This window comes from Pan paniscus, chromosome 1 (assembly GCF_029289425.2).
Source record: "Pan paniscus chromosome 1, NHGRI_mPanPan1-v2.0_pri, whole genome shotgun sequence".
NCBI classification, from domain to species: domain Eukaryota; kingdom Metazoa; phylum Chordata; class Mammalia; order Primates; family Hominidae; genus Pan; species Pan paniscus.
In genome coordinates, this window is record NC_073249.2 from 4642927 (window position 1) to 4665084 (window position 22158).

General features: G+C 38.4%; 1 protein-coding gene across 2 annotated transcripts in view; it reads right to left on the reverse strand.

The window, feature by feature from the left end:
- CATSPERE (catsper channel auxiliary subunit epsilon) overlaps positions 1–22158 on the reverse strand; it is a 160888-nt gene that overhangs the window by 126034 nt on the left and 12696 nt on the right. Inside the window, exons 3-6 of one of the 2 annotated variants that reach the window (XM_055095140.2) lie at positions 18676–18749; positions 18315–18384; positions 16507–16574; positions 6948–6972 (exon numbers count right to left, since the gene is read on the reverse strand). In XM_055095140.2, coding sequence (XP_054951115.1) covers positions 6948–6972; positions 16507–16574; positions 18315–18384; positions 18676–18749 — 237 coding nt within the window. Of the gene's footprint in view, positions 1–6947; positions 6976–16506; positions 16575–18314; positions 18385–18675; positions 18750–22158 lie in introns of both variants that reach the window. The other variant, XM_055095109.2, reaches the window with a different exon arrangement.

Sequence of the window (22158 nt, forward strand, 5' to 3'; positions counted from 1 at the left end):
CCACTTGTATTTCATTCGCTTATTTTTTTGTTGTTGGATTGTTTCTCTTTTAATGGTTTATTTGAAATTTTTTTACGTATTAAGAAGACATTGATTTGTTTACTTGAATCAGTTGTATTTTTCTACCTGTATTCCATTTTCTTTTGAGTTTATGATAATTTTTGGCCATGTTATCTGTCATTTACTTATCTTCTAGCTTTATGGAGTAAAAATTATCATATAGCTTGGTTTGCTTTCTGGATTTTGTGATATAGTTAGAAAGGTCTCCAATTACCAGGTTGTAAGAGAATTCTTCCATGTTTAATTGTTACTGGATTTATTGTATTTACATATTCAATGTAAAATTATTTTGAATTTATTTTGGTGTACTATGTAAGGTATGACTCCAATCTTTGCTTTTTATTAAGTGTGACTACCCACTTATCTAAATATCATTTATTGACTAGTCCATCTTCTCCCCAGGGATTTGAGATGCTACCTTCATTGCTTAGTAAAGACCTAACTGTATTTTGGTTATTTCTGGATTCTTGTGCTTTTCTATTGATCTTGACTGCCTTTTCAAGAGTTAGTATCTCACACTTTAAATATGAAGGCTTCACCGTGTATTTCAATGCCTGCCATGACCAGTACCCTATCCCTGTTCTTATTCAGTGTTTTTCTGAACACTGTTTTTGTTTAATCCATAGGAATTCTGGAAATATCTTGTCTAGTTCTGAAAAAGTATATTTTTTTCATTAAGATGGCATTGCATTTATAAATTCAGGAAAATCCGTATTTTTATGTTGCAGAGGACATTTATTAAGGAAATAGTATGCCTTTCCTTCAGGAGAGTTCTGAAGTTTTGTCATATAGGTATTAGGCATATTATTAAGTAAAACTCCCATCTGAGACATTGACAAGTGGAGAGAATTATCTTTGCTTTGGTACTCTTTCAGATTCAAATCAGATACACCAGCTCACACATTAGTCAAAAGTTCAACTGGTTTCACCTCATCCCAGCCAAGTCTATCCATCCATCATTGGCCAGTTTGCTCTTCTGTCCTGCCTCCAACCTTAGCAAGTGGTCCTAAGCGTGAAAACACTCTCTGGCTTTTGTTCACCTAGCAAGGACTCATTCTTCTGGAATGTAACACCTTTAGATTTCATTTTACTCACAGCTCTTTGATTCTTTAAAGGATTTTAAAATTTTATCATGCGATTTCTTTTTAAAGCAGGAGTAAAGGTGTTTTGTGTCCTTTACTATCTGCCTGGAGGTCTTAATTGTTTAGTTTAAACGATTGGTTTCTTTTTTGACCCATGGATACAGAAATGTTTAAATTCCCCAACATGGGAATTTTCTAGGTAATTTTGTTACTGATCCTTTTTTGTTTTTGTTTTTGTTACTGATTTCACACGCCTGAATATAAATCAAAACTCAGTCATGTCATGGAAATAGGTTTTGCAATCACTTCCGCCTGGGCGCTATGTGTTTGACTGCTTGCAAAGTTGTATTTGTGTTTATTTCTTAGCTATAGGTTCCTGAATCTCTTGGGCTGTTAAATTAGGATGTGCATCTGAAATCTGGGTAATCCCTTATCTGTTTACAGCCCCAAAAAGAGGTGTATCATTTCTTTGTAATTATCCTAAGCCAGTCAGTAAAGCTTTACCAGTCCCCATTTTACAGACATTTATACATTTTAAAGATTTTATTATTATTATTATTATTTTTTAGATGGAGTCTTGCTCTGTTGCCAGGCGGGAATGCAGTGGCGCAATCTCGGCTCACTGCAATCTCTGACTCCCTGGATCAAGTGATTCTCCAGCCTCAGCCTCCCGAGTAGCTGGGATTACAGGCATGCGCCACCATGCTGAAATAATTTTTGTATCTTTAGTAGAGACTGGGTTTCACTGTGTTGGCCAGGATGGTCTCAATCTCCTGACCTCATGATCTGCCTGCCTCAGCCTCCCAAAGTTCTGGGATTTGTACAGGCGTGAGCCACCGCTCCTGGCCAAGACATTTTCTAAATCCTAACTTCATATAAGGAGGTTAGTTTCAGCTCCCTTTACTCCCATAGGCCGAAACTTTCATTCCCTATTCCCATAAAATCATTAAAACATCACCCCTTTTCCACTACTTTTAACTATCAAATAAAACAAAAAAGGAATAATATTCATTTGTATGTTTAGTTGTATATTTTCTAGAAAGCTCACATTCTGTTCTAATTCAATCATGCAACTCTGGCTTTGAGTTCCTTAATTATTTCTGACCATCAGGAAATTCTTTTTCTTGCTTTTAAATTCCATGTGCACACCTGCACCGATATTAACATAAAGGTCCGTGAGTGTGTGTACTGGCAGTGTACACACATATATTTTCTATAGGCATTTCTATGTGTTTTGAGTGAGAAGGAGGTTATTCTGCATTATTTGAGTCTGTAATATATATTCTACTTCTGTAAGTTCTCTTATATTTTCTATGTATCTTAAAATTCCTTAATTACTGATAATATTATTACTTGCTTTTGAGCATTGTTATAGTTGTAGCCTCAAAAAATAATTCCGTAATATCAATGGGATTTGGAGTAGGAGTAGTTATGGGCACATGAGCTGACTCAATCATCTTGATCCACTACACACAGTTTATCTTTTTTTACTACTTCTTTTTTTCCGGTAAGTTGCTGCTTTTAGAGACTTACAGTATCTATATAGAGGTGTAATTTCCAAATATTATAACCTCATTTCAATTTTCAACATTTTGAATATATCTTTCCATCACACTTCTAATCATCCTCTATTCCAGAATTTTAAAACTTTTTGATCTTAGGACCCCCTTCATACTTTTTTTTTTATTATACTGTAAGTTTTAGGGTACATGTGCCCAATGTGCGGGTTAGTTACATATGTATACATGTGCCATGTTGGTGCGCTGCACCCACTAACTCGTCATCTAGCATTAGGTATATCTCCTAATGCTATCCCTCCCCCCTCCCCCCACCCCACAACAGGCCCCGGTGTGTGATGTTCCCCTTCCTGTGTCCATGTGTTCTCATTGTTCAATTCCCACCTATGAGTGAGAACATGCGGCGTTTGGTTTTTTGTCCTTGTGATGGTTTACTGAGAATGATGGTTTCCAGTTTCATCCATGTCCCTACAAAGGACATGAACTCATCATTTTTTATGGCTGCGTAGTATTCCATGGTGTATATGTGCCACATTTTCTTAATCCAGTCTATCATTGTTGGACATTTGGGTTGGTTCCAAGTCTTTGCTATTGTGAATAGTGCCGCAATAAACATACGTGTGCATGTGTCTTTATAGCAGCATGGTTTATAATCCTTTGGGTATATACCCAGTAATGGGATGGCTGGGTCAAATGGTATTTCCAGTTCTAGATCCCTGAGGAATCGCCACACTGACTTCCACAATGGTTGAACTAGTTTACAGTCCCACCAACAGTGTAAAAGTGTTCCTATTTCTCCACATCCTCTCCAGCACCTGTTGTTTCCTGACTTTTTAATGATCGCCATTCTAACTGGTGTGAGATGGTATCTCACTGTGGTTTTGATTTCCATTTCTCTGATGGCCAGTGATGATGAGCATTTTTTCATGTGTTTTTTGGCTGCATAAATGTCTTCTTTTGAGAAGTGTCTGTTCATATCCTTTGCCCACTTTTTGATGGGGTTGTTTGTTTATTTCTTGTAAATTTGTTGGAGTTCATTGTAGATTCTGGATATTAGCCCTTTGTCAGATGAGTAAGTTGTGAAAATTTTCTCCCATTTTGTAGGTTGCCTGTTCACTCTGATGGTAGTTTCTTTTGCTGTGCAGAAGCTCTTTAGTTTAATTAGATCCCATTTGTCAGTTTTGGCTTTTGTTGCCGTTGCTTTTCGTGTTTTAGACATGAAGTCCTTGCCCATGCCTATGTCCTGAATGGTATTGCCTAGGTTTTCTTCTAGGGTTTTTATGGTTTTAGGTCTAACATGTAAGTCTTTAATCCATCTTGAATTAATTTTTGTATAAGGTGTAAGGAAGGGATCCAGTTTCAGCTTTCTACATATGGCTAGCCAGTTTTCCCAGCACCATTTATTAAATAGGGAATCCTTTCCCCATTGCTTGTTTTTGTCAGGTTTGTCAAAGATCAGATGGTTGTAGATATGTGGCACTATTTCTGAGGGCTCTGTTCTGTTCCATTGATCTATATCTCTATTTTGGTGCCAGTACCATGCTGTTTTGGTTACTGTAGCCTTGTAGTATAGTTTGAAGTCAGGTAGCGTGATGCCTCCAGCTTTGTTCTTTTGGCTTAGGATTGACTTGGAGATGCGGGCTCTTTTTTGGTTCCATATGAACTTTAGTTTTTTCCAATTCTGTGAAGAAAGTCATTGGTAGCTTGATGGGGATGGCATTGAATCTATAAATTACCTTGGGCAGTATGGCCATTTTCACGATATTGATTCTTTCTATCCATGAGCATGGAATGTTCTTCCATTTCTTTGTATCCTCTTTTATTTCATTGAGCAGTGGTTTGTAGTTCTCCTTGAAGAGGTCCTTCACATCCCTTGTAAGTTGGATTCCTAGGTATTTTATTCTCTTTGAAGCAATTGTGAATGGGAGTTCACTCATGATTTGGCTCTCTGTATGTCTGTTATTGGTGTATAAGAATGCTTGTGATTTTTGTACATTGATTTTGTATCCTGAGACTCTGCTGAAGTTGCTTATCAGCTTAAGGAGATTTTGGGCTGAGATGATGGGGTTTTCTAGATATACAATCGTGTCATCTGCAAACAGGGACAATTTGACTTCCTCTTTTCCCAACTGAATACCCTTATTTCCTTCTCCTGCCTAATTGCCCTGGCCAGAACTTCCAACACTATGTTGAATAGGAGTGGTGAGAGAGGGCATCCCTGTCTTGTGCCAGTTTTCAAAGGGAATGCTTCCAGTTTTTGCCCATTCAGTATGATATTGGCTGTGGGTTTGTCATAGATAGCTCTTATAATTTTGAGATAGGTCCCATCAATACCTAATTTATTGAGAGTTTTTAGCATGAAGGGTTGTTGAATTTTGTCAAAGGCCTTTTCTGCATCTATTGAGATAATCACGTGGTTTTTGTTTTTGGTTCTGTTTATATGCTGGATTACATTTATTGATTTGCATATGTTGAACCAGCCTTGCATCCCAGGGATGAAGCCCACTTGATCATGGTGGATAAGCTTTTTGATGTGCTGCTGGATTCGGTTTGCCAGTATTTTATTGAGGATTTTTGCATCAATGTTCATCAAGGATATTGGTCTAAAATTCTCTTTTTTGGTTGTGTCTCTGCCCGGCTTTGGTATCAGGATGATGCTGGCCTCATAAAATGAGTTAGGGAGGATTCCCTCTTTTTCTATTGATTGGAATAGTTTCAGAAAGAATGGTACCAGCTCCTCCTTGTACCTCAGGTAGAATTCGGCTGTGAATCCATCTAGTCCTGGACTTTTTTTGGTTGGTAAGCTATTGATTATTGCCACAATTTCAGAGCCTGTTATTGGTCTATTCAGAGATTCAACTTCTTCCTGGTTTAGTCTTGGGAGAGTGTATGTGTCAAGGAATTTATCCATTTCTTCTAGATTTTCTAGTTTATTTGTGTAGAGGTATTTGTAGTATTCTCTGATGGTAGTTTGTATTTCTGTGGGATCGGTGGTGATATCCCCTTTATCATTTTTTATTGCGTCTATTTGATTCTTCTCTCTTTTCTTCTTTATTAGTCTTGCTAGCGGTCTATCGATTTTGTTGGTCTATTCAAAAAACCAGCTCCTGGATTCATTAATTTTTTGAAGGGTTTTTTGTGTCTCTATTTCCTTCAGTTCTGCTCTGATTTTAGTTATTTCTTGCCTTCTGCTACCTTTTGAATGTGTTTGCTCTTGCTTTTCTAGTTCTTTTAATTGTGACGTTAGGGTGTCGATTTTGGATCTTTCCTGCTTTCTCTTGTGGGCATTTAGTGCTATAAATTTCCCTCTACACACTGCTTTGAATGTGTCCCAGAGATTCTGGTATGTTGTGTCTTTGTTCTCGTTGGTTTCAAAGAACATCTTTATTTCTGCCTTCATTTCGTTATGTACCCAGTAGTCATTCAGGAGCAGGTTGTTCAGTTTCCATGTAGTTAGCGGTTTTGAGTGAGTTTCTTAGTCCTGAGTTCTAGTTTGATTGCACTGTGGTCTGAGAGACAGTTTATTATAATTTCTGTTCTTTTACATTTGCTGAGGAGTGCTTTACTTCCAACTATGTGGTCAATTTTGGAATAGGTGTGGTGTGGTGCTGAAAAAAATGTATATTCTGTTGATTTGGGGTGGAGAGTTCTGTAGATGTCTATTAGGTCCACTTGCTGCAGAGCTGAGTTCAATTCCTGGGTATCCTTGTTAACTTTCTGTCTCGTTGATCTGTCTAATGTTGACAGTAGGACCCCCTTCATACTTTTAAAAATTATTAAGAATCCTACAAGGCTTTTGTTTTATGTGGTTTAGATCCACCTGTATTTACTATATAACAAATTAAAATTGAGAACATTTAAAGATAATTTTTTTCAAAACTATGGTAAATTTATTATATGTTAATTAACATATTTTTATGAAAAATAACTATTTTTCAAAAGAAAAATATCAGTAAGAATGGATGCTCAATATTTTAAAAACTATCTTTAATATTTGTATTAATAAAAGACAGCTGGATAATCATCTCTGCTCCTTCAGCCAAGTTGCTGGTGAATATTATCTCGGTAGAAGTAAAAGGGGGGAAAATCCATCCTTATGCAGATAGGTGGTTGGAAAAGGGTGAACCTCATGGACCTCCTGAATGGGTCTTATAGAAATGTATACTCTAAGCAAATATCATTGCAAAATTCGTTTGAAAAATTCCTCATCTGGTAAATATGGAAGATAAGAGAAAAACAATATAGTAGTGATATATGAAGGCTATACAAAATTTAAAAAATATTTTACCTGGGTCAAGTTGTTAAGGAAATGTCTGCTTGGAAAAAGAGGAAACATATTTTAGTAAACAGCCTGTTAAACGTTAGGTTGAATATTCTACTTTCAAGATACATGTTTCTAAACCTTTGCATATTCTCTTTATATTTCATTACGGTATATAAAATTAAAGGCTAAATGTAAAAACAAAAAATCACATGTCTATTTGTTTATCAATATCGTTACTGATTCTCATTTGTCATCACAGAAGGCTGAGTGGCTTAAATCTGCATGCTTCCTTAATACTGCAAGTTCACAGAATCAAAACTTCATGATTAATCTTCTTTAAGATGTTGATATTGTCATTCTGCATAAAAAGCCCTACAGTCTTTACATGTTATAATTTATGTCAAACAGAAATTTGTCTTTTAGCATGACAGATCCTTCCCTCACCAGCCCTGAAAGGAATAACAGGCCGGGCCTGGTGGCTCACACCTGTAATCCCAGCACTTTGGGAGCCCGAGGCAGGAGGACTGCTTGAGCCCAGGAGTTTGAGACCAGCCTGGGACACATAGTGAGACCGTGTCTCTATTTTTAATTATAAAATAAAAAGGACTAATATTCATTTGTATGTTTAGTTGTATGTTTTCTAGAAAGTTCTCTTCACTGTAAAGTTACCTGCATATTTTTAGCATTTATCATCTCTAAAAGTCAGTGCCTCGTGACTATGTCCTTCCATTTGCTGATTACTGCAGTGTCTAGTACATTATCATGCACAAAACAAAATGAAAATGTTTTGGGAATCAGTAAATGAGTATGCAGTGAGTTTCTGAGACCATATAATGAATATTCTATTTCATGTGTTCAATCTGATATGTTAGAAAGCTGCTGAAAATAGCTACTATATATCTTAATAGGTAAACTATGCCCAGAGTTCAACACAGTCCAAGGTTGATTAAAAAGACCCCGGCTCCAGGGCTGATACCTTCTGCCTTGTGTTATGCTTACTTGTCAGAGGCACAGGAAAGAAGAAGTGAGTCACCGAGTGAGTTACCAGCGTATCTGGAAGGAAAATTTGAAGGAAAAGGAAATACTTGTAGATAATAAAAGAAAGGCTTTGGTATTAATACAGAACCTTGTAGAGAAGGAATCAGTATCAGCTGACATTAAAGTGACAGTCTTGATTTCCATGGAAAGACAGTATTAGCAGCATTCTGCTGGGTCTTTATCAGTTTTCTTGGCTTTCTTGAGTTAGTGCACAGGCTGAAGTGTAGAGTTCAGAATAAGACCGAAGAGAAAACCCTGGATTGAATTGACATTTAAGGTAAGGACAGATGACAGAAAGCCAAAGGAAAAGACTGGGAAAAAACCATTATGGAAATAGAACATAGTGGTATTAGGGAGTGAAGGAATGAAAGAGTTTCAAAAACAAAGTGATTTTCAGAATTAAATGTGGTATAGAAATTAAGTATTACAGTAAGAGGATCAAAAAAATCCCACCGAATTTGGCAATTACCTTCAGTGACTTTGCCACAGCAGTTTCAGAAGACAGAGAGATAGTAGTGGGATACAGTGATGAAACAGAAAAATGTCACAGTGAACTTGGGAAGACTAGTTTCAGCACAACTCCATGGATCCTTTTCCCTTTTTATTAACTCTTGAGAGAGAAAGAAGAAAGCAAGAGAGTTTGGATGCTAACATGATAATTGTTCATGAATTCTTTCTAGTGTCAGAACTCTGGTTTGGGGGCAGAGTCAATAGGTGTTGAGAGCCTGGGGAAAGAGGCAGTGCTTAGAAGGGTCCTGTACTCTACAGTATTTATCTTGAAATTCTTAACAAATTTAACTTTGAAATTATGTTTTGTAAGCGAAGTGTAATGAGACAATGAAGCACGCACTGGGGACGAGGGGTTTTGGCTCCCGTACAGTCCCGCCTCCTGCTGCCTCTCTGCCTCCCTGGGATGGATTATTTACCCCTGATTCCCCTCCATGCTCTGGCACCTTGGGTCCTGACCAGCCTTCCCCTCCTTAATCCCTGTCCCACAAGCTGCTTCTGTCTTTGACCTGGGTGAGGGCCTAGGCTCAGGTGTTGGGGGATTGTCGGGGTAGGGCAACTGCACGCTGCAGTGTCCTGGAGTAAGGCACGTTAGCGGCTGTCCCATGCTGGCTGGCAGCACCATGGCATGATGATGGTGATGATGGCGTGGCTTACTCATCTTGGCAGGAGTAAACCTCTTGCCTCCCCCTAATCCAGGTATCTAGCATGGCCCAGTGTAGAGGCTGCAATACCCTCGGGGGTTGAGGTGGGAGGCCCATGAAGGGAAGCTACATGGCTTGACTACCTCAGACCCCTCCACTGGCTGGGCATGATGTGTAGGTCTATTGAGAAGGGAAATATGGCGGCTGGTGGGCTGTGCACATGCTGAACCACCCACCAGGTGACTACGAGCGTCTGCACCTGGCCCACGAGTACCCCACATGCTGAACCACCTACCAGGTGACTACGAGGGTCTGCACCTGGCCCACAAGTATTCCACACGCTGAACCACCTACCAGGTGACTACGAGGGTCTGCACCTGGCCCACGAGTATCCCACATGCTGAACCACCTACCAGGTGACTACGAGGGTCTGCACCTGGCCCACGAGTATCCCACATGCTGAACCACCTACCAGGTGACTACGAGGGTCTGCACCTGGCCCACGAGTATCCCACATGCTGAACCACCTACCAGGTGACTACGAGGGTCTGCACCTGGCCCACGAGTATCCCACATGCTGAACCACCTACCAGGTGACTACGAGGGTCTGCACCTGGCCCATGAGTATCCCACATGCTGAACCACCTACCAGGTGACTACGAGGGTCTGCACCTGGCCCACGAGTATCCCACATGCTGAACCACCTACCAGGTGACTACGAGGGTCTGCACCTGGCCCATGAGTAACCCACATGCTGAACCACCTACCAGGTGACTACGAGGGTCTGCACCTGGCCCACGAGTATCCCACATGCTGAACCACCTACCAGGTGACTACGAGGGTCTGCACCTGGCCCACGAGTATCCCACATGCTGAACCACCTACCAGGTGACTACGAGGGTCTACACCTGGCCCACGAGTATTCCTTGTCTAAGGGAGCATGATGTTAAATTGCAAATAAAAAACACCATGACAGGTAATGAGAGTGACTATAGGAGAAAAAAGCTTTATATTTGATATCTTTAACAGTATTTTCCCCCTGCTTTTTGAGCAAGAGACCCCCACACTTTCATTTTACACCAGGCCCCACAAATTTATGTAGCCAATTTTGGATGTAATGATGCAGAAATGGCAGAAGAGTATAGTAATTACCTCTGGGTAAAAGGATTTTAGGGATTACAAAATTTAGATACAGGCCTGGTGTGGTGGCTCCCAGTGCTTTTGGAGGCCAAGGCAGGAGGATTGCTTGAGGCCAACAGCTTGAGACTACCTTGGGCAACAAAGTGAAACCCTGTCTGTACAAGAAAAAAAAAAGATGGAGCACAGTGGTGTGTGCCTGTAGTCCCAGGTATTCAGGAGGTAGAGGTGGGAGGAGTGCCTGACACCAAGAGTTTGAGGTTACGTGAGCTATGATTGCACTACTGCACTCCAGCCTGGGTGACAGGACAAGATCCTATCTCAAAAAAAAAAAAAAAAAAAAAAAAATTTAGACACGGATAATGAGATAATTAGTGAACTGAATGAAACACTTAAAAAATAACCAAGAATGAATCACAATGAGACAGAAAGATGGAAAAAGTTGACAAGATTTTAAGAGTCAGGAAGGACAGAATTAAAAGGTGATATACATTTCTCTTAAGAAAATCTAGAAAGAAAAAAAAAGAATAAGGGAGAATGAATATTTAAAAAGACAGGCCAGGCACAGCCACTCATGCCTGTAATCCCAGCACTTTGTGAGGCTGAGGTGGGTGGATCACCAAGGTCAGGAGTTCGAGACTAGCTTGGCCAACATGATGAAACCCCATCTCTACTAAAAATACAAAAATTAGCCAGGTGTGGTGGTGGGCGCCTGTAATTCCAGCTACTACGGAGGCTGAGGCAGGAGAATCACTTGAACCCATGAGGCAGAAGTTGCAGTGAGCTGAGATCATGCCACCTTTCTCCAGCCTGGGCAACAGAGTGAGACTCTGTCTCAAAAAAAAAGAAAAAAAAAAAAGAAAAAGAAAAAAGACAATGTGAATTTTCCAGAATTGATGAAAGACACCAATATTCAGATTCAGGAACTGCAATACATCTCAAAAGAAATATACAACAGTAAAACACCAAAGATAAGGCAAGATCTTAAAACAACCACAGAGAAAATATAGATTACCTAAAATGGAAAAACCATTTGAAAGACAGCCGACTTACCAACTGAAGTCGAAGCTAGACACAAGAAAAAATAATTTTAAAGCACTGAGAGAAAACAGCAAGCAACCTATAATCATATTCCCAGAGAAATGACTTTTCCAGAGTGAGGATAAAATAAAGATATTTTCAGAGGCACGAATACTGAGAAATTTAATCACCAAGAAATCTTCCCTAAAGGAACCCTTAAAGGATATACTTCAGGAAGAGAAGGTAATATGAGAAAACATGTCTGAGAATATAAGCATTGTTGAGCAAAGAAATGATAGGTCTGTGGATAAATCCAAATAAATATTGACTGAAAAATGTCCAATATGAAGGATAAACAAACAACTAGAAAGCACCAAAATGATGGTAAGGAGTAAGCCATAAACCGGGAAGGGAATATGGAGGTAAAATTCCTACAAATTCTAAAGTTTGCAACACCAATTACAATTGCACCAAAAACATAAAATACTTTAAAATAAATTTAACAGAAGATGCATAAGACCACTCATCTGAAGCCTACATGGTTGTATCACTTTGCATTCCCACCAGTAATGAAAGACAGTTGTTACTGGTTCATGTCCTCACCAGAAGTGGGTGTTATCAGTGTTTCTCTTCTTCAATACTGTGTTGGCTATTTGGAGTCTTTTGCTTCTCCATATACGGTCTAGGATGTGTTTATTGATATTTATAAAATAACTTGCTGGGATTTTGATTGGGATTGCATTGAATGTATAAATCAAGTTGGGAAGAGTTGGAGTGGGGTGGGTACTTCTACTATCACTTGTTAAGATTTAAAAAATACAGTTATAGTGATAAGGATAATGTAGTTTTGTTCAAGTATGGACAAATAGATCAGCTGAACAGAACAGCCAGCCCAGAGAAACACCCATGCATATATGGAAAATTGATATGTGAAAGAGAAGATATTCTGGATAAATAGATTATGCATTAAATGAGTATGAGAAAATTAATTATTCATGTAGAAAAAATAAAGTGAATTCCTATGCTAAGCTTGTACAAAAACTGATTCCAGGTGGATTAAAGACCTAATTTTAGAAGAAAAAAACATATAAAACTTTTAGAAAACAATATAGGAGAAATCCTTATGATCTTGAAAGTAGGAAAAGATTTCTTAAATAGATTTTAAAAGGCATAAACCCACAAAGGAAAGGATTAATAAATTTATCCACAATACTAAAGACCTCTCTGATCAATAGGGGGCATGGAAAGTAAAAATCTGCATAAACTGGGACAGAATACTTTCAATACATATATAAGTGATAATGGAGTAGTAATTAAGACATATAATGAAATACTGTAAATTATTATGAAAATAAAAATAACTCAAAAGTGGATCAAAATACTTATTGAATAGGAAAGAGAAGAAAAATTCCTGCTGAACAGATAAAAAACACTCAACGCATCAGTAATCAGTAAAATGTAAAGAAAAATACAATGACATAATTTCGCACCTAGTAGACTGGAAAAATTAAAAAGTCAGACAATTTTAAGTGTTGGTGAGGATACAGCAAAATGGAAACTTTCATGTACTACTAGTGTGGATATAAAATTGGACAATCTTTCAAAAGTTACTTAGGCATCACCCAGTAAAGTTGAACAAATGCACATCCTACTTTTAGGCAATTGTACTTTTAGGTCTCTACCTTAGAGAAACCTTCATTTATATGCATTAAATCAGTACTACTTCTCCAACTATAATGCACATGTAAATTACTATAGAATCTTCTTAAAGTGCATATTATTATCCCATAGGTCTGGAATGAGGCCTGACGTTCTTCACTTCTAATAAATTTCCAGGTGATGTCAGTGCTGCTGATCCTCAGATTACATTTTAAGTAGCAAGATACTATGAGGTATGTTCAGGATCATTCACAGCATCATTTGTAGTTGCAAATAAATGCATCAGCAGAATGAACAGAGTCATACAATGAAATACCATAGAGCAGTCACAATGAAGGAACTAAAGATTCTTATTTAAACATGGGTAAGTCTCAAAAACATAATTTTTAGAGAAACAAGCAACTCATGGAAGAATACTTATCATATGATTCAATTTAAACAATGTTCAAGAACTGACAAAACTAAACAATTTATTATAATCAAATATAGTCGCTAAACTAAAAGAAAAAAGCAAGGAATCATTCATTATATAATATTTAGGATAAAATAACAAAAAGACAAAAAACAATATCCAGGATAGTGTCTAACTCTTGCAGGGTGAATAGAATGTGATTGGTAGGGCATAAAGAGGTGTGATGTTCTATTTCTTGATTTGGGTAATGCATATGTGGGTACTGATTTCATTACTATCCTTTTTATTCTTTATGTACTCTTTCTAGCCATTAATTATTATTATTTCGTTTTTATTTTTATTTTTTCTAGAGATGGGGTCTCACTCTGTCATGGAGGCTGGAGTGCAGTGGTGCAATCATAGCTCACAGTAGCTTTAAACTCCTGGGCTCAAGCGAACCTCCTACCTCAGCCTCACAAGTAGTTGGAACTACAGATGCAAGTCATCATGCCTGACAACTTTTTAACGTTTTTTGTAGAGACAAGTCTTGCTATGTTTCCCAGGATGGTCTTGAACTCCTGGGCTCAAGTGATCCTCCCACCTCAGCCTCCTAAGTCGTTGGGACTACAGATGCAAGTCACTATGCCTGGCAAATTTTTTATATTTTTTGTAGAGACAAGTCTTGCTATGTTTCCCAGGCTGGTCTTGAACCCCTGGGCTCAAGCAATCCTCTCACCTTGGCCTCCCAAAACATTGAGATTACAAGCATGAGCCACAATGCTAGGCCTCATTATTATTCTTTAATTGATATTTTTACAGGTGACAGACTGAAAATTCTTACAATATATATTACAGAAAAACTCTTAGCCCCTACGGAGTTCTCTCTTTTGGACTAACCTGCCCCCTGGATAGGTGCTTTTCCTTCTGTTCTTATTTACATGGAGAAAACATGTCTAGATCAGGGTAGCCTGGAGGCCCACTTCTTTCAGCCCTAGCTCTTAGGTCTTAATGTGTGTAAATGAAATTGGTAATCCATTCAGTGCTTCTTGGCAGATGTCCTAGTTTGGGCTGCTATAACAAAAATACCATAGACTGGGTGGCTTTAACAACAAACCTTTATTTCTCATAGTTCTAGAGGCTGCAAAGTCCAAAGATCAAGGTGCTATCTTCTCACTGGGTCCTCGCATGGTGGAAGGGAAAAAGGAACTCTTTGGGCTCTCTTTTGTACGAGCACTAATTTCATTCATAAGGACTGTACCCTCATGACCTAACCACTTCCCAAAGGCGTGACCTTCAGATACCATCACATCGGGGATTAGGTTTCAGCATAAAAATTTGGGGGTAAATGGGGTGGGACACAAACATACAGTCTTATTGCAACAGATTATCTTCTCTGATGGTTCCCAAGAGCTCTACTTGGGAGAAGAGAAAGTAGCCCATTTGGCCAAAGGGGCAGGTCCTTTTTTACAATTCAACTCTACCAGGAATATTTTATTTTTATTTGTTTATTTATTTATTTTGAGATGGAGTTTTGCTCTTGTTGCCAAGGCTGAAATGCAGTGGTGCAATCTCAGCTCACTGCAACCTCTGCCTCCCAGGTTCAAGTGATTCTCCTCCCTCAGCCTCCCGAGTAGCTGGGATTACAGGCGCCTGCCACCACATCTGGCTAATTCTTTTTGTATTTTTAATAGAGATGGGATTTCACCATGTTGGCCAGGCTGGTCTTGAACTCCTGACTTCAGGTCCACCTGCCCTGGCCTCCCAAAATGCTGGGATTACAGGTGTGAGCCACTGTGCCCGGCCTATTATTTTATTTTATGAGACAGAGTCTCATTCTGTCACCATGCCAGAGTACAGTGGTGTAATTATAGCTCACCATAACCTTGACACAGTAACTTCAAATTTCTGGGGTCAAGTGATTCTCCTAACTCAGCCTCCTGCGTAGCTGGGACTACAGGCATGAGCCACTGCGCCAGGCCTCTACCAGGACTTGTTATCCCCAAATTTTCCCTTGTCCATTTCTCAACTGGTTCAGAACCCATAGAGGAAAAGCTGGGGACTGGGATTTCTGAAAGTGCCAACAAGGACAGAAGCCTGCCGGTTTCATGAGTAGCACAGACTCAATCCTCCCTGCTTCTCAATAAGACTCCGGGAAAGTGGCAGTGAGTGAGAGAGGACTGGGTTAATGTGTACTCCTGGTGGGGCTTGCTGAAACCTCGGTATTATTAGGACTTACAATCTAGCTCAGGATGTCCAATCCAAAAATTCCACATAAACTGCAGAACCATCCGACTTTAAGGGACTACGTGGACCAGGACAATAAAACTATCAGCAACAACCATGCTTTACTGAAGACATGAGTATTCTGATTGGTTCTGCCTGGATCGTGTATGTGCCAATCCTCAACTAATAACTGTAACCAAGGAAATGTGGGTTTGTAGTTAGACCATATACGTCACACGAAATTAACAATATTATCACAGAATACGGAGGAATAGTTTCCCCAAGGGAATAAACGTGAAGTGGATACAAAGAAATACGTATTTTCCAGGCATCTTGAGGTCAGGATCCACATACTACAGTTCCTTATATCCTACACGGTGCCTGGGATGTTGCCGAGACTATGATGCTAAAGCATATTCCGAATCACTGATACTTTTTTAACTTATTGAATGATTTTTATGCAGTTAATTATGTAGTTATGTACCACTTTTTCCCTCCTTATATTCAGCTACCTTCATTTTGTCATGAGTTTGAAAAGCTATCCAATACAAAGAAGGTATTTTTGAAATGCACATAATAGCAGAGCCCTCTGGATTGAAAAACCAGGGTCAAATCTCAATGCTATCTTTCAGTAGCTTTGTACTTTTTCCAAATTGTTTAACCCATCCATGCTTATGTTTCCACATCTATAAAGACTTACATTTGTGTGGTTATTATAAAAATTAAGAAAGAATTTATATTAAAGCACAAACATGTAGACACAGCATGTGCTCAAATAGTGGTTGCTCTTATTTTTACTGTTTGTTCTTCAATATTTCTTCAGCAGTATATTTGAGAATAGCTTGGTTGGTGAATGAAAGTTGTATGGAAACCATAATATAGATAATCTATTTGTGGCTAATTAAAAGTTGAAGCTAAATACTCTTTAAAAGCATAATTACCTATTCAGTACTGCATTACTTACCTAACTCTATAGTACCACAGAAAGCAAGTATGAGAACTTTCCACAAATAAATAGCGTTCTTCTTCATCCTAAAAGAAAATGCAAAAGAAACTGTGATATATTAACATTAAATCAAATGCAAATATGGATATAGGCATAGAAGTCACAGAGGAAGTAAGTTACTTATCTACGATCAGAGGAAGCAGAATAAAGTTCAGAATAGAATTTAAATATATATTTAAATATTTATATATTGCCATCTTTATCATTTTTATTACATTTGTCTTCCTCACTGAAATACAATTCAAAAAATGTTCTCATTCACTGGGGTAATTCTGCTCCCCAGGGACTTTTGGCAATGCCCAGAGATGCTTTCGGTTGTTACAACTGAGTGCTTTTCAAAAGTCAGATGTGGCCTGGCGCAGTGGCTCACACCTGTAATCCCAGCACTTTGGGAGGCCAAGGTGGGTGGATCACCTGAGGTGAGAAGTTCGAGACCAGCCTGACCAACATGGTGAAACCCCATCTCTGCTCAAAATACAACATTAGCTGGGTGTGGTGGCACATGCCTGTAATCCCAGCTACTTCGGAGGCTGAGGCAGAAGAATCGCTTGAACCTAGGAGGCGGAGGATGCGGTGAGCCTAGATTGCACCATTGCACTCCAGCCTGGGCAATAAGAGTGAAACTCCATCTCAAGGGAAAAAAAACAAAAAACAAAAGGAAAAGGAGTCCCTTACTTCCTCATGAATCTTTTCTTTTTTTTTTTTTTTTTTTGAGACAAAGTTTGGCTCTTGTCCCCCAGGCTGGAGTACAATGGTGCGATCTTGGCTCACTGCAACTTCCACCTCCCGGGTTCGAGCGATTCTCCTGCCTCAGCCTCCTGAGTAGCTGGGATTACAGGTGCCTGCCACCACGCTCGGCTAATTTTTGTATTTTTAGCAGAGACGGGGTTTCACTATGTTGGCCAGGTTGGTCTTGAACTTCTGACCTCAGGTGATCTGCCCACCTCCCAAAGTGCTGGGATTACAGGCGTGAGCCACCGCGCCCGGCATGAATTGTGTTCTTGAAACTGGCAAATACTCATAGACTCAAAGAGACAAATTCAAATATGTTTCACATCATAAGGATTGAAAAATGAATAAATATTCATCTGGCTTCTCCCACATCGCTCTGTCTACTTGTGCCTTGACAATAAAGCTTTTTAATTAAAGAGAAGTCACAAGCCTCAAAGTAAAGGCAGGATTGGTGACATGGTATCTGTAGAACTGCAGCTTCAGGCACACTTGTGTGGGAACATCAGCTGTGTGGTATGTAGCCAGTATTTTGTTACTAATTACTAAAATGCCAGTGTCTTAAAATGCTTTACTTTGCCTTTGGGTGTTTTTGGTAAACTAGAGAGGTTCAACCTCATTCTAATTCATTTGCATTCTCATGTTTTCTTCAGTTGAAGAAAATGCAGTGGAGTAAAATAAATCTGCTAGAAATTACTCTTAATCTCAGCATTGTCACAGGGGTGTATGACAGGAGACCCACTAATCTGAGAGTCCTATTATCATTAAGGTGGTGGCTATGAACTTTAACATACTTAGTAATAAAAAGACTAAGATAAAAATTGTATATAATTTTATAATTTAGAATTTAACATGAGATATATCTAAAAATTGACATACAATAACTTTAAAACAGGGCTTGTTTATAGTTAACAATTAATACTATTTAAAACAGGTTGAATTAGATTGAAAAGCTCAAAAGAAAGGCAAAATAAAATGTAACAGGATAACAGGATGATTATTCAAGATTTAATAACATATCATTAAAATCAACTTACTGGGCCAGTAACAATTGGTTTTATAGCGTGAACACCAGGTGAGGAACAACGCAATTCTGTCGTGGGTGAGCTAGTGTTTAAAAAGATGAGAAAGAATAATTATAGGTGCATATGATATTAATAAAATTCCCTTACTATTTTTTAAGCCTAAAAATTTCAATTGTATGCTGATAAGAGATATTTTTAAATATTTGCAATATTTTACTTCTATACTATATTCGACCTGATTTTGTCTTGCTTTTCACATCTACTTAATGAAAGAAAATTTATATTAAATCACAGCCTTGAATCTCAATGTTCACATTATATGAATGAATTAAAAAATATACACATACATTGATATTCATGGCATAAATCTTACCTTTTATTTAGCACAAAACAAGTTTCTGGCACACTCCACTCAGTAAATAATGTTCCTTCATACTCTAACTTAATCTAAAAAAGAAAACAAGAGTTCGAACAAAAAATATCATTCAAACTTTTCACCTCAGGGTTCAGTTGTAGGATTCAATTTTCTGGATCCTAATTATTTAAAGAAAGAATAACTAAAATTCAATTCCCTTTAAATTGTACAAAGTAATGTGACAAAGAAAAGGTAACTTAACCCATCTGGGACACTTAAGCAGTCACTCCAAAAAACTGTAAACTTTTAATTTTATTTACTTCAGCAATAATCCATTGGCTGGGTGCAGTGGCTCATGCCTGTAATCCTAGCACTTTGGGAGGCCGACGCAGGTGGATCACCTGAGGTCAGGAGTTTGAGACCAGCCTGGCCAACATGGTGAAACCCTGTCTCTACTAAAAATACAAAAATTAGCTGGGCGTGGTGGCACGCGCCTGTAATCCCTGCTACTCAGGAGGCTGAAGCAGGAGAATCGCTTGAACCTGGGAGGCAGAGGTTGCAGTGAGCCGACATCACGTCATTGTACTCCAGCCTGGGAGACAAGAGCGAAACTCCGTCTCAAAAAAAAGAAAAGAAAAGAAATAATCTATTAAGTATCTAAGAAGGGACTGACACTCTGGTAGGTTCTGGGGATTAAAAAAAAAGACGAATGAGAAATGATCCTTCGCTTAAAAACAAGTCACTTTTAATTCTGAGATCCTATTATTTACACATTACTGACTATTAACATAACTTTCATCTTTTTCTTATTTCTAAAGCTACTTTTTTCCCTGCCTCTCTATTCTTTCATTTAGAAATTCTTTCCCCTCCTGAAGTATACCAATTCACTTTCTAACATTGTCAGTCTTAGTTTTAACACTGATCTTCTTCTTCAGCCAGAGTTGTAACTCTATTTTACCTTCTAATATTTGTGACACAAAATTATATACACATACATAATATATGAAGATTGCTTTGGTGTTTTAACTCGGAAAATGGAGATTATAACAGGTGGTAAACTGTTTCATAGATTTGATATTATAGGATAGTGTATAAGAAGAAAAAAGAGAAAAATTCATGAGAAGATACAACATAACTTTAAAATATAATAAGCAAAATTTGATAGAACTGCTAGAAGAAATTTCAAAAGCCATAAATATAGTGGTAGATTTTATAATACATTTTTCTCAAACTAAATAAACTTGGGGAGGGGAGGGAAAGGTAGTCAAAGACTTAAAAAATATAATTAGTAAGTTTATGATATATATGTTAAAACTATATACATTCCTAAAGTTTTTTCTTTTTACTTTTCTTTAATAGAGACAGGATCTCACTGTGTTGACCAGGCTTGTCTCAAACTCGTGGCCTCAAGCAGTCCTCCTACCTCAGCGTCCCAAAGTGCTGGGATTACAGGCATAAGCCACTGTACCCGGCCCCTAAAATTAAGCAATATAAAATATATACATCATTTGCAAGCTCACATAGAACAATTACCAAAACTGACCACATTTACAAGGAAAGTTGTAACCAATCTTGAAGAATTACTATCACATATACAATGCCCTTTGATATTAGTGAAATAAAATTAGAATTTCTCATAAAGTTAGCCAGAAAAAAATCCTAAGATATTTGGAGTCTTTAAAAAAACAAACAAAAAACTGTACTTCTAAATGATTCATAAGCAAAAGTCATAAAGTATAAAATGTTTATGAATAAACAGTAAAAGCATTTAATATTATAAAAATTTGTGGTATGGCCGGGCGTGGTGGCTCACGCCTGTAATTCCAGCACTTTGGGAGGCTGAGGCAGGCAGATCACGAGGTCAGGAGATCGAGACCATCCTGGCCAACATGGTGAAACCCCATCTCTACTAAAAATACAAAAATAAGCTAGGCGTGGTGGTGCGCACCTGTAATCCCAGCTACTCGGGAGGCTGAGGCAGGAGAATCGCTTCAGCCAGGGAGTCAGAGATTGCAGTGAGCTGAGATCGCGCTACTGCACTCTAGCCTGGTGACGGAGTGAGACTCCGTCTCAAAAAAAAAAATTGTGGCCAGGTGCAGTGGCTCACACCTGTAATCCCAGCACTTTGGGAGGCCAAGGCAGGTAGCTCACTTGAGGCCAGGAGTTCAAGACCAGTCTGGCCAACATAGTGAAACCCCGTCTCTACTAAAAATACAAAAATTGCCCAGGCATGGTGGCACATACCTGTAATCTCAGCTACTCAGGAGGCTGAGGCAGGAGAATCGCTTGAACCCAGGAGAAGGAGGTTGCAGTGAGCTGAGATCATACCACTGCACTCCAGCCTGGGCAACAGAGTGAGACAGAAAAAAAAAAAGTCTCTAGATAAGATAATTTGAAAGTGAATAAACTCTGTTTTCAGTGTAAGATGATAATAAAAGGACAACAGAGAAAATCTCCCCAAATAAAAGGAAGGATATAAGAAAGAGAAAAAATAGAAATTTATAAAACAAATGAAAGGGCATTGGGAAGGGGCTTTGGGGATGTAGTTTTAAAAATTTATTTAAATTTCCTAATAAACACAGAAAGAACAATTAGGATAGTCCCCAAAAACACTGGACAACAATCAATAATAAAACTCACTTAAGCCCAGGAGTTCAAGACCAGCCTGAGCAACATAGGGAGACCCCTCTCTATAAAAAATTAAAAAATTAGCTGGGTGTGGTGGCACACACCTGTAGTCCCAGCTACTTGGGAGGCTGAGGTGGGAGGATCGCTTGAGTCCAGGAGTTAAAGGCTGCAGTGAACCGTGACTGCATCATTTCACTCTAGCCTGGATGACAGAGCAAGACCAAGACCCTGTCTCCAAAAAAAAAAAAAAAAAAGAAGGGATTAAAAAATGATTAAGTGATTTAAGACTAAGCAACAAATATGAAAGATAGGCACAGAAAATCCAATATACATATAGCCAGAGATCCTGAAGAGGAAAACCAAAATGTTTGGAACAGAGCAATAATAGTAAATATAATCAAAGAACAATATAATCAAATATTTGATAATAAAAACAATATAATCAAATATTTGATCAAATATAATCAAAGAACAATTATAGAATATAGTAATATTCTATAATTAAAGAATAATACATGAAATTGAAAAATTGGAATGAACATAGAAGAAGATCATTGAAAATAGAATAAAATCATTGACTAAAAAATATGGGAGAGAATGAAAAAGGAAAGTAGAATAAGATCATTGCCTGGTTGTTAAGCAGTAAACTGAGTGCGGTGGCTCACGCCTATAATCCCAGCACTTTGGAAGCTGAGGTGGGCAGATCATGAGATCAGAAGTTCGAGACCACCCTGGCCAACATGGTAAAAACCCCGTCTCTACTAAAAATACAAAAAAATTAGCCAGGCTTGGTGGTGGGCGCCTGTAATCCCAGCTACTCAGGAGGCTCAGGCAAGAGAATTGCTTGAACCTGGGAGTCGGAGGTTGCAGTGA